Source organism: Elgaria multicarinata, chromosome 1 (assembly GCF_023053635.1).
Source record: "Elgaria multicarinata webbii isolate HBS135686 ecotype San Diego chromosome 1, rElgMul1.1.pri, whole genome shotgun sequence".
Taxonomy (NCBI): domain Eukaryota; kingdom Metazoa; phylum Chordata; class Lepidosauria; order Squamata; family Anguidae; genus Elgaria; species Elgaria multicarinata.
The window spans coordinates 205,590,879-205,607,051 of record NC_086171.1 but is presented as its reverse complement, the minus strand read 5'-3'; the positions used below and the strand labels follow the sequence as shown (position 1 = coordinate 205,607,051).

The following is a 16,173-nucleotide window of genomic DNA, read 5'->3' as shown; positions in this document are numbered from 1 at the left end:
CTGTGCTGTGTGTACGTGTGTGTGTGAATTGCATCAAGAAATTCTGAAAGGCCCAAATATTTTGGGGAGTGCATACTTTGTAAGTTTGTATTAAATTGTGAACCCAACAAAGGTCTCACCTATTCGTGGAAGCACTATGCACACAGGTCGTGCTAAATAAATAAATAAATATATAAGGGGCAGGGGGATGAAGAGTCAAGAGCAGTGGTGCCTCAAAGCATTTTCAGAACATCAAGCCTCCATATCTTGGATCAGGGCACAGAATCTCAGCTGTCTGTGGATATCACTTTTGTGGGTTATCCATCGGTCACTGAACCTGAAATTTACATGTTGTTATTGTGGTGATGCTTCAATAAGAACATAAGAAGAGCCCTGCTGGATCAGACCAAGGGTCCATCTAGTCCAGCACTCTGTTCACACAGTGGCCAACCAGCCATCGGCCAGGGATGAACAAGCAGGACATGGTGCAACAGCACCCTCCCACCCATGTTCCCCAGCAACTGGTGCCCACAGGCTTACTGCCTCGAATACTGGAGATAGCACACAAACATCAGGGCTAGTAGCCATTGATAGCCTTCGCCTCCAGGAATTTATCCAACCCCCCCTTTTAAAGCCATCCAAATTGGTGGTCATCACTACTTCCTGTGTAGTGAGTTCCATAATTTAACTATGCATTGTGTGAAGAAGTCCTTCCTTTTATTTGTCCTTTATCTCCTACCAATCAGCTTCATGGGATGTCCCCTGGTTCTAGTATTTTGAGAGAGGGAGAAAAAACGTCTCCCTATCCACATTCTCCACACCATGCATGATTTTGTACACCTCTATCAAGTCTCTTCTTAGCCTCCTTTTTTCCAAGCTAAAAATCCTAGTTGATGTAACCTTCCCTCGTAGGGGATTCCTTTTATTACTGTTTGCATTCCTTTTACTACATTGCTTTGGTAACCTGCATGTGGGGAAGTGGCCTACCCAACAAAGTAATAATAGCACTGTGATTTCAGAATTCAGCACCTCTGAAACTGCAACCTGGAATTACGAATGCTTCGTCCCCGAAACCGAACCAAACCTTCCCTTGACTCAGATTGGAAGAAACAAGCTTTCCCTCTGAAGGCGACTCATCAACAAACTTTGTGAAACGCACAGTGCGCGCCATCGAACCGACAATCGATTACGGGTATAAATTATTCAGCCATTTCACTCACCCTAACCAGCTGCTGTGGGAAGGGTCCTCTCGAATTTTCTGGCACATTGATGGGTGGGATAACCCAGTCACGTTTCTGCCGCCGGAGCCCATGCGGATTCTGGTGATGGCGCCAGGGCAGCAGCGTGTCGCCAGGCTGCTGTGTGAGATCTGCCGACACGTTTTTCTTTCCTTTCTGCTGAATTGGAAGAAGAAGAAGAAGAAGAAGAAGGGGGAAAGCATTATTTTGTTTTTACTTAGCTCCTTTTTTTAAAAAAAAATAAAAATAAATAAACCCCCCCCAACACAATCTAGTTATTTTTCTCCGCGACACATGTACGAAAAATAACTCGCCAGGATGTGGAAACTCATTTGGGTTGAGAAATAGCTGCATAGGACAATATGATTGTTATTACAACGAAGCCAACATTTCTGCATTATAAAAGCACCCAGCACTTTTATTGACATCTTAGCCACAGCTTCATTTTTACCAACGCACGGAGCTGTCATTAGACAATCAAGCCTTCCTCCACGACGGATTGTCTTCATTATACCAACTGCAGGAAGCTTTATCAGCCCCTCGGAGGATAAAATCTGCAGATTTCTAATAAATATAATCAATCACAGGAACAAAATGAAACAAGCCCAGCATTACCAGTGGTAGGTCTAGGTCCATTACACAGCATTAAGCTCTTCACTAGCCTGGAATTTTAAAGAGCTCCTGACTTATTTGCAGCTACAACAGAATGGGATTCATGGGGGACAGAAGGTTGTCTGAAGGGGCCCATCACGTGACAGACATAACACAGTAAGGAGGGTCCAAAATAGGGATGTGTGAATCAGCAAAACCCAAGCTCGTCGAGATTCTTGAAATTCCACCTTGAAGCTCATTCCAACTCAGGTCCATATGAGATTGCAAGCAGTAGGGATGTGCTCCGCTTCTAATCGGACCGGCGAATTAGAAGCGGAGCGGGGGGCTTCGCCTGCCCTTAAGGCAGAGGCGAAGAGGACTGGGGGGCCGGTGGAGCGTGGCAAAGAGGATCGAGGTGAAGGCGGATCCCTCACCTCGATCCGGAGCTCCGCCGGAAAAGTAAGTGGGGTTTACCGGGCCCTGCCGCTGTCGCCCATGCGGCGACAGCGGTAGGGCCCGGTAAACCCCCCTCCTCTTCCTTACCTGCGTCCATCCGCGGTCCAGCACTTGCCTGCACTTGCGGCCCAGACTTCCTGGCTGAACCGCGGGCTCAATTGAAGAAGCCGACGGACCACGGATGGAGGCAGGTAAGGCCCCCCTCCCCCTTGGTCCTTTACCAGGCACTGCCGGCGTCGCCGCACGGGCGGCGACGGCGGCAGGGCCCGGTAACCCCCCCGCCCTCCTCTCCCGGCCTTACCTGGCGCCACTCCCCTCCACTGCGGAGCTCCAAGGCGAAGAGGAGCGGAGTATGGGCGGAGCGGCGCGGAGCGGGCCGATCCGAAATTTTCGGATCGGACCGCAGGGCGGAGCGGGGGGTCCGTGCACACCCCTAGCAAGCAGGGATGTCTATACTTTGAAAATCTGGCCCTTTGGGGCCTGATGGATTCCCACTGCCTGCCCAGGTTGGCAACTTTTTGCAAGGGTGTGTGCATATTTAAATCCGTCAATAGAAAGTTGTGCAAACTGCAGCTGCAATTTGTGGAATTTGTGCAAATTCCAGATGTCATTCACACCAATAAGGTCAATGACCTCCACAATTTGTGCAAATTACACAGATCACGGAACTTTGTACACACTTTTGTGAGAAAGCAAACAAGCCAGAATAATCCTTGAGCTGGCCTGTCCTGATGCAGATTAAGCTGGAAGCGAGCCGAAGTCTGAAGGCTGAGCCGCTGCAAGCTCAGCGAATTCCAGCCCTTGGGCGGAGTCTACTAATTGGAAGCTGTATGGGTTTTTTGCTCACATGAAAATGTGTGCGCATTTTGGTGTGCATTTCAGTACCCACCAAGAAGTACAGCTTTTTCTCCCACTCATAAACCACATTGCAAGCTCAGAAATGTATGGACTTTGACCACAGATTGTTTTTGCATCCATGTTTGTGAATGGGAGGTGTGTACTGGGTAAATTCCAGTCAAACTGAAATGCTTTTTTTCATACAGCCATGGTCCAAAATATGTTGGAATGTGCTGGGTCTTAATCACCATCTATTCAGTTCCACATGGATACCTCCGAGTGATGGCTGGCACATGTGACCATTCATCTGTGGATCCCAGCCTTGACGTAAGGACATCATGATTTGAAATTGGTGCTCAGCCCAGTGAGTTAGGCCATGGCTAGACCTACTGGGTCTAGTGCAATGAAGGGGGTATGATCTCGTGATATGGTTAGGGCGAGATCTCCCCCTCTGTCTACACATGGTGCACGACGTCCTAGGAGAAAGAGGACATTGAACCCGCCATTTTGCTTTGGTTTTTTTTAAAGAAAAAGGAGCACACAAGCACTCAAATGGCAAATGTGAGGGTTTTTTTAAAAAAATAAACGAATTTCCCTGCTCCCCGCACCCCACCCCTGATGGGCACAGAGCTCCTGAGGAGCTCTGCACCCTGTGTCCAGCTCTCGGCTCCTTGCGTTTATTCGCGAGGAGCCAGGACAACTCGCAATGCCCGGCCACATGTTCCATGGTTCGGGATCATTCTAAGACCAAAGCGGGCTAAAAGGGAGGGATCATCCCTCCCTGAGATATTCTGGGCCAAAGGTGGGATCATCCCTTCCTGCTCCCGGGATCCCCTGTGCGGCATGTGAACGTACAAAGACGATCCCAGGGCGATCCCAGGATATTGCTCCATTTAGCTATGCCCTTACCTGGTAATATGTAAAGCACCTTGGATAGCTCCCCCAGAGTTCTGACCGGAACCCAGAAAAGATCCACTGGCCCACTGACATCGGAGCCACTAGCCTCTACTGGTTTCCAACAGGTTTACAACACAGACATTGGAGACCCTCTTAAGCTTAACAACCTGTTAATAAACTCTTGCTCATGTTTGCTTAGCTCCTTCCCTTTACATTTTGGGCTTCCCCAGCTCCCCTGCTTAATGACTGCTTATGAATGTGCATTTCTTGTCCTCATTAATATGAAGTACCCTTTTAAAAAAGGGCACTCTGAAGGACGGCACATATTTATGCCTCCATGGAACCTAAACACAGTCCGTGCTTGCTATGTGAAATGGAACCCTTTTCAAAAACAACTTGCAATTCCCAACTGGGGGATCTTCCGAGAGCAGAGGTTTGGGTCAGTTTCGATAATTGGCATGCGAGAGCAAGGGACAAATTATGAAGGGGTGGTCAAATAATTTGCGCTCTGGCAAGTTTACACAGGGGAATGAATCAGAGCTAAGGAGAGAGCTGAGAATTAACATGAATCCTAAAGCCCTCTTGGATGCTGAAGTAATTAGCATCGGCTCAGCAAGACCATCCTGGTCTTTTCATTCTTTCAGAAATATTTGATGGGAAGTGAGCGGAACGTGACTCTTTGTCACTTCTAATGAGGTTTTCCGACATTACAATGGATCATCAACGTGACTTTGAGGCTGATTGTCTGGAATGCAGAGAAGGCGCTGACTTGGTCATTTTCAAAAGGCTTCTCCCCCTCCATCCCCACCGGCCTTGGCATGGTCCTACTCACCATCTTGAGAGTCGAGCAAGAAGTGTGATATCACACCTTTCTTTCATCATGCTTCCAATTTACAGCGCCAGAGGGAAAAGGAGGGGAAGGGAGGACTTGGCAGGCTGACCAAAGCCTGATCTCCCTTTCTCAAATAATAATAATAAAACCCTCGGCAAGGATTTCATGTTAGTTTTATTCGTTTAGTATACTGGAGGTCGCCCCTCCACTCAATGAGTTCTCGAGGCAACATACAAATAAAAAGAGTAAAAAGAATAAGGTATACACAGAGAGTTGAACAAGGAAATCCAGAAAGGAAAATGCTACAATACCATAAGGATGTCCATCACCAGGAAATCTGCCCCTTTTTTTGTTCCCGATGGACTCCCATGGCGCCTCTGACTCGGTTTGCATTTGCAAGCCAAACTGGGTGTGTGTGTGTCTGTTCCTGAAATCCAGGAACTTTAGGGAGGGGTTGCATGTTTGTGAAATTGGCACACATTGTGCCTGCAATTTGGGCAAATAACCGAAATTGCAGCTGCAATATGGGCAGATTACGACAGCATTATGGCTGCAATTTGCGCAAACTGTTTTACACAAATCATTTTTAAAAAAGAATGGAAATCCGCAAGCTGGCCTGACTCAATCCAGATTGAGTCAGGCCAGCTTGTGGGGATGTGAAAATCAAGGGGGCCAAGGTGACTAAAGCTCAGCGAGATTCCTTTGACATCCCTACAATCCAACAAAAAACTGGGATTAATAGTACAATCAGAGAGTTGTCTTAACTCTTAAAATCTTGGCAGAGTAATGTAGTCCTCACAAGATATTTAAAGGACAATGAAGAGGAAGGTAGCTTACTCTTCCCGGGGAGGGAGTTCAACAACTAGGGTGCTACTACACAAAAGGCCTTGTCTTGAGTACCCACCAACCTCACCTCTTTGGGGATGCGATACATATAACAGGGCCTCTGGTGATTCATCCACCCTTTCGGCAGGTTCATGTTCAAGGGCAGCAAACAATGGAGCTGGTTTCATTCTGTGTATTGATCAGTTATTTCTCATCATGGAGGCAAGTGAGGCTGAAATTGCACATGAGCACCAAGAGAAAATATCCTGCAACCATCCCTTTCTAAAGGAGAGACACCTTGGGGTGTGCTATTTGTAGGATTTCTGATTACGCTAGACCTATGATCTCAAGCTCATAGTTTGTACCTACAGAGGGCAAGCTCTAGTCCAGCACTCTGTTCACACAGCGGCCAACCAGCTGTCGACCAGGGACCAGCAAAGCAGGACATGGTGCAACACTACTCTCTCACCCATGTCCCCCAGCAACTGATGCATATAGACTTACTGCCTCAGATACTGGTGGTAGCAGGTAGCCATCAGGGCTAGTAGCCATAGATAGCCTTCTCCTTCAGGAACTTATCCAACCCCCTTTTCAATCCATCCAAATTGGTGGCCATCACTACATTTTGTGGTAATGAATTCCATAATTTAACTATGTGCTGCGTGAGGAAGTACTTCTTTTTATTTGTCCTGAATCTCCCACCAGTCAGCTTCATGGGATGACCCTTGGTTCTATTATGGGAGAGGGAGAAAAATGTCTCCCTATCCACTATGCATAATTTTGTACACCTCTATTATGGCTTTGCTCAGTCTCCTTTTTCCCAAGCTGAACAATCCTAGCTGTTGTAACCTTCCCTCAGAGGGGAGATGTCCGATGATCATTTTAGTTGCCCCTTTCTACACTTTGTCCAGCTCTTTGGGTTTGTGTGTTTGTGTATGTGTTTGTGTGTATGGTGACCAAAACTGTACACAGTATTCTAAGTGTGCTTGCACCATAGATTCGTATAAAGGCAATATGATACTGGCAGTTTTATTCTCAATTCCTTTTCTAATAATGCCTAACATGGAGTTTGCCTTCTTTACAGTGGCCACACACCGGGTTGACATTTTCTTGCTATCCAAGAACCTGTTTAATTGGAAAGCCTGAAGATGGATCCTGGGACCTTCTGGCCTCCTCTTCCCTCAGCTATGGCCCCTCACATGAAATGCCAATCTAAACTAACCTTTCTGTTATTTTGGAGCAGGGGCAGTTGCAGCAGTCTACAATTCCCATAATCCTTAGCCATTGGCCATGCTGGCTGGGGCTCATGGGAGTTGTAGTCCAAAGCATCTGGAACGTACCAGTTTTCCTTATGCCTGTTTTAGAGGCACCTTTCCTACATTCTAGCCTTAACCTGAGCTATGCACTTGTAGCCCCTTTTAGATATCTGGTATAGTAGTTAACAGCAGTTATCAACCTTTTTATTTTCCTGATATTTTAACAGTTTATCATTTTAGTCTTTTAACTTTGGCTGTTTTACATTTTAGGGATGTGCTCCGCTTCTCCTCGAACCGGAGAAGCAGGAGCGGAGCGGGGGGCTTTGCCTGCCCTTAAGGCAGAGGCGAAGAGGATTGGGGGGGGCGGCAGAGTGTGGCGAAGAGGATTGAGGTGAAGGCGGATCCTTCGCCTCAATCCGGAGCTCCGCCAGAAAGGTAAGTGGGGTTTACCGGGCCCTGCCGCTGTTGCTGTCGCCCATGTGGCGACAGCGGCAGGGCCGGGTAACCCCCCCCACCTCTCCCTTACCTGCGTCCGTCCGCGGTCCCTCGGCTTCCTCAATTGAGCCCACGGTTCAACCAGGAAGTCTAGGCCGCACTTGAGGCCCAGACTTCCTGGTTGAACAGCGGGCTCAATTGAAGAAGCCGAGGGAATGCGGACGGAGGCAGGTAAGGCCCCCTCCCCCTTGGTCCCTTACCGGGCTCTGCTGCCGTCACCACATGGGCAGCGACGGCTGCAGGGCCCGGTACCCCCCCTCCCGGTCTTACCTGGCGCCACCCCCCTCCACTGCGGAGCTCCGATTCGGAGCCGGAGCTCCGCGGCGAAGAGGAGCGGAGTATGGGCGGAGCGGGCCGGTCCGAAATTTTCGGATCAGCCCGCGGGGCGGAGCGGGGGGTCCGTGCACACCCCTATTATATTTGCATTTTAAATCTGTGTAAATCTCTGCATTGCTGCTCAGTTTTATCCTGGTTGTGCTTTTATGTTGTACTTTTATCTTGTGTTTTTATACTGTTGTATTATACCCTGAATTGTATTTGATGGTTTTAACTTTTGTGAACCGCCCAGAGAGCTTCAGCTATTGTATCTGATGGTTTTAACTTTTGTGAACCGCCCAGAGAGCTTCGGCTATACATACATACATACATACATACATACATAAAATTTGGTAAGGAGAGAAGTCGCTAAATCCAACCCCTGTTTGCCAAGACCAAAATTGGAGGGAGGGAGGGATTTTGCAGAATATTCTCTGGGAGGGAGGCTGAATTTTCCAAAGTGTTCTGAAAATACATCAGAAAATTATCTCAGAGAAATATTGGTCCAGATAGATGCTCCACTCTGCAATGGAGATTGGAAGGCAGTTGCAAAGAGATGAAGGCTTGCTACTGAAGTTCAGCTAAAACTGGATTCAGAGTGAATACTGGAGTGCTGAACACTGCTCTGAGAATTTCAACAACTATGCTGAATCCTAAATTATTCTGGTATCTCTGCTTCTCAGTCCTCTATAGCCAAAGAGCTCTCAATACATCAAACCACACGCTACAACATGCCTGCATATACATAGGAATATACGAATCATTACACTTCCACATGTGTTCACCCAACTGTTTGTTCTGCCCTATTTCTGCATTAATTTACATTTTTAAACACAACATTCTGCACAAAACATTCATTTAAATACATATTTAAATACGCATTTCCAAACATTAACTTCTTTTAAAATATGTGTTTTCAAAACATATTTCCTTTCAACATGCACATTTTTAAATGTGCTTTGATACGTTTGTGAGCGAAGAACTCCACCAGGATGTTCAGGCAGTGTGAAAGCAGAAAGATAGCTATCTTCTGATCCATCCATTAGTCAAGCTGCTGCAGATTGGGTCAGTTCATATCAGAATTCAGGAAGACTGAATTCTTCAAGCATCCCCAAACCACAAAAATCCAGTGGTTACACAGTGTGAACATTAGAAATCCCATAATACACTGCATCTGAAGAACGAAAGTGCATAGTTCATCCTTATTATAACCTCCTCCCCAAAAGGGGCAACTACAGAGCATTGCCAAAACATAGGAGTTAAAGAAGCATTAGATGCATTACATCTTCGACAATTGTGCAAGTTAGACAAACCCTTATTGAAAAGGCGTTGTGGAGTCCAATAGACCCAAAACAAATTTGTTTGCTGAATAAGACGTAACCTGAGATCCATAGAAGCTTCAGATACAGATGCTAGAGCAACCGTCCGTTGGTTAGTACTTTGTACTGAAACAATCTATAGTATGGAACAATGTGCATCTCCTCCTAAATTACCTACTGGCTTCTTGGAAGTTAACACATGGTCAGCGCAGATGGATCTTCACATTGGAAGGACAAATTCATACCTCCCATAATGCAATGGATCAAGGACCTAATGATATTATCAACTTTTGAACGGATGTTACCTAGATGCAACTTGCAAGTGGATAAATATACGGATATCTGGTCTGCTTTTCTTGAAACCTTTGTAAAACTCCCCCCACCTTTTTTTTGAACAGTACATATGATGGAAACATGGCTTTTTAACAAAGACTTAAATGGTTAAATTCACTTCCGGGAGAAATATAAAGTGTTGGTGTGAAGGTTTGAGGCCTACACAGGCTTGGGTATTGTTTAAGCCTGAAGCCCAAAAATCTCCTGATGGAAGGGGGCATTCTTGAGTTTCATTTTCCCCCTAAAGGAGTTAAGTTTCATTTCCCCAGTTTTAGGTTACCTGATTGTATGGTTTCAGTTCTCAGGGGAGGGTATAAAAGGGGTGGAATTAACTGTTCAGGGGAGCTGCAGAGAGAGCCGAGGAGAGAGACTCTGAAGAAGAGCAGCCAAGAGAAAGCTGGAAGGGACTCTAAGCCAAAGCCTACAGGTGAAAGAGTAGATAGGCTAGAGGAAACTGCGTTTTTACTTCTTTTATTTCTATTTTAAATGCCTTTTAAAGTCTTACAGCTCTGCTTGAGTAAATGTCTTAAGTTGATGTGTCTTTGCCTTATATCATATAATCTAATAAATATTTGTTGTTAAAACCTGGTGTTCAGGAGTGTCATTTACACCACGCCTAAAGCCAAAACCCCACGTTACTAAGAGGGGAAGGTAAAAAGATATTAGATGAGAAAAAGAGCTCTTTAAGAGGCAAGATACCTTTAAGGAGCTGATCAAGGGGTCCGGGTAAAAGAGGAACCTTGACAGTTGGTTATCACCTTTAAAGCCCTACATGGTTTGGGTCCAGGCTACCTGTGGGATCGCCTTCTCCCGTACAATCCGCCCCGCACACTCAGGCCCTCCGGGAAGAACTTCCTTCAGCCAGCCAAAACTAGGCTCACAGGTATTACCCAGAGGACCTTCTTTTCTGCTGCTCCCAGACTGTGGAATGGCCTGCCGGAGGAGATTCGTCAACTTAACAGTCTTTTAGCATTTAAGAAAACTATAAAGACTGATCTCTTCCGGCAGGCCTATCCAGTGGAATTTTAGGACGCTTTTAGGATTTTTTTTAGGAAGTTTTAACAACTGTGTTTTTAATCAATATTTTTTGTATTTTATACTTACTAGAGGCAAGTAAGAAATTTATTATTATTATTATTATTATTATTATTATTATTATTATTAAGATGGCACATTGTTTTAACTGTTTTAATTGTTTTTACTGCTTTTAAACTATATATTGTTTTAACTTGGTTCATGGTTTAATTTGTTTTTAGCTGAGTATATTTATTATTTTATACTGTATGCTTTTATCTGTACGCCGCCCCGAGATCTTAATGATATAGGGTGGGATACAAATGTTTTAAATAAATAAAGGGAAATGATGATAATTTTATATAAGTAATGTATGGGGGGGGGGTTCTCTCATTTTCACGATGTATTTTCTGTTCTGTTTGTTGATATCCACCATAAAAAGCAAAAAACAAAACAAAAGTGCATGCCTATATGGAACCGCACATATTACTTGGCTCATTAGTCAAAATGTGCCCATTCGTAATGTTCTCTTTTGTAGTGAGCGTGGATCGATATATTACTAATTCAATGTTAAGTTCGGAACTGATTGTAAGTCGGGGTGGCTAAAAGTGGTGAGCACTTGCCCCGCCGCTCCTGAGCCCGGCCCCCCACAAACTGGGCCACACAAGCCCCTGTTGAACATACAGCAGCCGCTCGCCCTGACTTGGACTTGATGGCCTTATAGGTCCCTTCCAACTGTACTGTTCTGTGATTCTGCTAAGACCATGTAGTTAACATTTGCTACAACCTCCAATAGCAATCCAAGGACTCCAGAGCCACTCACAGCCTCCTCATTTGGCTGCAAGCAGAACCAGTGAGTGTGAAACAATACCAGCTTTCACCTTACGCTACAGTTAGCAGTAACCAGTCCAGCCAGCTGGCAGATCTCCCCTTCCAGCCAACCTGCCTTTGATATTAGTCAGCCCCTGGCTACAGAGACATCTGGACATTATTATCCAGCCAAGCGTATCACCCGCCCATTTACATAATAACATATCAGATTTTCTGTACCAGCTTTAAGAGCCTTCTTTGGATCACATGACTGTTCGGGGAAAATAAGCCACCATTCTGAGCATAAGAAAGAGGGTAAAGATTATTAAGTTTATAAATATTGGCTCCATAAAGGGAGCAGTACCTATTCTTGTATGGTAATATCTTGCTTTTGCTACATGAACAAATAATAACTGTTTTGGGAAGGCAGTAAAGTTGTTGTTGATTTTTAAAGCCAACGATTCTGTTGCCTGACCTGCCATTACTGTTTCTATTCCTCCCTTTGTACCTCTGTCTTACTTTTTTTAAAAATAAAAACTTTGGGTGTAATCCTACGCTTTTTTGGATAGACAAAAGTGCTATAATTCCCAGTATTCCCCAGCCAGCCATGGTGGTTCCAGAATAGTGAGAATTGTAGGACATTTTTCTGTCTAAACAGACAAAGGATTGCACCCTAAGTAAATGTATTAGCTGCCCTTCAACATACGTTCCCTCAGCAGTGTTCAATTGAAAGAACAAAAATACCATAAAACACTATAATCAAAGTAACAAAACACACACACAAACACACACAGCAACCCCAATCAATAAAAACTGCCCACACTATAAAACTATCATTAAAATCAACTATATGAGATGCTGCAATTCTTATACAGTCTTTGCCTGGTGCAAAAAAAAAAAAGGGGGCGGAGACATCAAACTTGGTGACAGGCAAGTTTAGCTGTGGAGGATATCCCAAATATGGTCATAGAGATATGCAAATCAGCAAAATTCGAGTTCCCAAAAGTTATCCGAATTCCATCTTAAAGCCGGAAGAAACTGCTGACCTGGGGGTGGGGGTGAATCACATCACTGCAACCTCTTGGCAAAAAATATTCCAGACTTGGACCCAAGCGGCCTGTTAGATCCATCTGGGCAGGAAAGAATATAAAAACCTCCCTGTTGCAACTGAGCCAGGAAGCTAACTGGAATCCAACGGAGCTCTCACAAAATCGAGACCCCCATAGCAAGGGAATTGAGCCATCATTCCTCAGCACCATCTTGTGAAATCTACCAGGGAGCTAGGAGGAGAAGCAGTACAAAGCAGTATCTCCGACGCTCAACCTTCAGAGACAACTTTTTGAAAGCTGATGGTTGCAATAGGGTCACACTGCCCTTGTTGTTCTCCCAGCAAAAGTTGTATACCAAGGCAACCCACACAGTCTCCATTCCAATGCATGGACAAAAGCCATATTGAAATGGATGAAGAAAATCCAGTTCACGCAGGAGAATCTAAAGCTTCCTGGACACAGGAAAACAAGGGCCATAGCTAGACCTAAGTTTTATCCCTGGATCGTCCAGGGGTCAAACCTGTTCATCTAGGTGACACACAAGGGATCCAGTGCTCAGGCAGGGGTGAACCCTGGATGATCCCAGGATAAACCTTTGGTCTAGCTGTGGCCAAGGTCCCTGGCCTATACTTTTTCAAAACAAGGATCCACGGAAGGCTTTGCTCTGCTGTTTTAACAGGCTGTTCCACCTCCTTTAAGCAAGATGGACATTCCCTTCTCTCTGGGCAGCATGAATTATCTTCTGGATCCAGGTTACCAGTGCTCCATGTATAGCTACCAGTAGCCAAGATGAGCATAATTAGACCATTTATGCCTGAAATTTGGATAAACTGCTCTTTACAGACGCTATTTTACATAAATGACAATTTACATAAATAGCCACCATTTTTACTCGGTGCAAGTGCAGGGATCCCCGGGGTGGGTGGGTGAGAAATCGCTGAGGCTCCAGCCACAACCAGACTCTTGCAAAATCCCTACACTCAATTTACATGATTCTTTCCCCTTAAAAAAGGTGGTGATAGAGGACAAGAATGTCAAATCATAGTTTTGCATGTATCTCCACAGCCCACATCACACATTGTTTTAAGTGCACGGTAGAGGGCAGGAATATGCACCCAATGCACACACAAAGGAACTGTTCATTATAGAGGAATTCACTGGCAGGAGCCCCACCAAGCAGGCTATAGCAGTATGAAAGCAGTATATGGTTTGTGTCATGGGTCCCAACAGTGGTCAGTTCTCTTCAATTCCGCTATAAAGCTGTAGTGAAGATCCTGCCTCTTATATCTCGCTTTCATAGTGCTATATCCTGCTTGGTGTAGATTAGGCCACTGCCTGACTTGCAATATTTCAGGCAAAGCCTCAAAAGGCATTGGATCTGCTGGGCTTGGAAAAGCTTCCTCCTGGCAGATAACCCAGGGTGCCTACTCATGAGTAGATCCACCAACTGGGAGGACAAATTAAATGTGAAGACTCTAGTCTATAAACTCCATCCGATGAGTGTTTTATTGGATGCTCATTACTGGGCACTCACGGAGTTTGCTCAGGTCCCTCACATGACGTCGTCTGCCTTCTGCATGCCTTCCGCCCGTTCTGGCCTTCCTTGCGTGACAAAAAACCCCCTCATTATGTCCGATGGGTTTTTTTAAGCTCAGAATTGCTGCTCCCTCCTGCTGTGTGCAGGAGAAGCAGCGCCATTAGAACAGCGGACTCAATGGGCTTTGTGCTTGTTGTATACTTCTTCTTTTGAAAGAAGTAACTTGAGGAAAGAAAACATGAGCAGAGAAGTGAAGGTAGGGAGCGTGTTAACCCCTGGTGTGATGGAGCTTTATCTCTGCCCAAGCACAGAAATATATATAATTGATATCTACATACAAAATAACAATAAGAGTGGAAAAACAGAGTGATATATGGATAAGCACTTGCACTAATTCTCTTCTGCAAATACATTTGGTGGCCATTGGCAACTGTACAGGAAAAGGACAAGATTCTTTTTACTATCTCCCATGCATGTTTTGATCTTTTTTAGCAAAATGGGTGTGATTTCATTCGGCATTGTTGTGCGGGACAAATGAAAAGCTTGTGAAACAAAAGCTGTGTCTGTGTGTCTAAGGGCTTTGCTAGACCTACCAGGTGTTCTGTCATTGAGGAGCGGTGAAAGCGGATTTTCCCGTTCAGCCATGACGCCTCATGATCCACACCTGCCTTCGATTTGTGGCAGAAGTTTGCACCGGTTGTGCTGCTGCCGCCACGAGCACGGTTGCGCAGCCACACCGGCCTGATTGCCGCGGCTTTTTTTTTCGCTCGCTGCACGGTTTGCGCAAGTCTGAAAGACCGCAAACTTGTGCAGCCGTCAGCAATGCCGCCGCCGGCCCCGGCGGCGGCGGCGGCAGTGCCAGTGCCAGCTGAAGTGCTGCTGGTGCTGTTGAGGGTCAACATTGATGTGCTCACTTCCTGATGGGGGTCGTGGCGGGTGTAATATGACCCGAGGTCAATCGTCTGCATGGGCACTCTGTGCCTACATCTCCCATCATGCCTCTGAGGTTTCGGCGGCGATGACCGCCTCTGTGCCCTGTGCCCCATCCCAAGGAGCCAACCCACATCTGGCCGTAGCCATGGCAGCAGCCCACAAACAGCTCTGCCCTCTGCCAGCCTGGTACCCACACTAACAGGCAGCGTACAGCACCACCATTATGCGGCCACAGTAGCTGCCCACTGCAAGGAGTCACCAGCCACTTTTCCGTTCCTCCGTTCCTGCGCAAACTGTCACTGGGGGAATAAAAAAAAAGCCGCTCCGCTGCGCTGCCCCAGCTGGCGGACTACGCGCAAATGGCGGAGGCGGCTTGACCGAAGCCGCTGACCACTCCCCCTTAGCACACCTTTTCCTGCCCAGTGCGGACCGCAGTGACCTCACATCCTCCCACACGTACTCCGAATTACCGCGGGACGGCAGGAAAAGGCGCACTAGAACTCACTTTTTTAAAGTCGGGAGAAAGAGGCTTCACCGCAGGATAACGGCGGATCCTCGTGAACGTCATCTGGAAGCCTCGACGTGACTGTGGAAGGTAACGCGCGCTAGAGCCTCGTCTAGTAACGCCCTAAGTAAATATTGCTTTTGTATTTAGGTCAGTGCTCAATTTGCCAAAACCACGACATCAACAAGCCTCAAAAGCTGCAGCAACAATAGAAAAAGCCACAGTGACCAACAGCCCTCTTCATCCCAGACCCTGATTTGCTTCGCCCTATTTGATGCTAAGCTGTGATCTTCATCAGGGTGTCATTCCCTGTCCCCTGACTTCTTGTCCTCCTATCAGAAAGCTATTCTGGCTATCTATCAGCCATATTTACAAATAGTTGTAAAGCTCCGTGATGAATTTAATCAAAGGCAGCTTCGCGTCACGTCCCATTAGCATCAAAACGCAAATTGCTCTTCATGAACGATTTGTGTCAAAAGTGCTCTGAAAAACTGGCATTTTAGCTGCAAGATGTTCTCCCGTGCACAGCACTGCAGCAGGGGCATTAAATTAATGTGTTTGCATAAAAGGCATTTGCTAATTGACAAAGAAATGGGAATTGGGCCTCTGACGTCCCCTTTAAAGATAACGAACAGCACTGGGAAGGATACCTAGATAGGTAGGCATACACACACTCACCTTTTCGGGCCTTAAAAAGTCTCTTTAATTTTGGAAGCAAACAGGAACCAATCCTAACAAGCTGTTTGAAGTTGCCAGATCAAACTGTTTGATCACCGCGACTTCCATAAGCAAACAAAGGCGCTGGAGTATTTGCGACCTTTATCAAAACTGGCGGTTCACAATCAAGAATGTTATGTTTGCTTAGGAACTCATTAGATAAAATTACTTCCCCCACTTACAGAATAGAATACAATTGCAGTATGATATATATATATATATATATATATATATA

General features: G+C 45.8%; 1 protein-coding gene across 1 annotated transcript in view; it reads right to left on the bottom strand.

Moving 5' to 3' along the window:
- Positions 1 to 16,173, bottom strand: part of CDH4 (cadherin 4) — a 1,028,403-nt gene that overhangs the window by 386,415 nt on the left and 625,815 nt on the right. Inside the window, exon 4 of the mRNA XM_063146852.1 lies at positions 1,200 to 1,376. Coding sequence (XP_063002922.1) covers positions 1,200 to 1,376 — 177 coding nt within the window. The remainder of the gene's footprint in view (positions 1 to 1,199; positions 1,377 to 16,173) is intronic.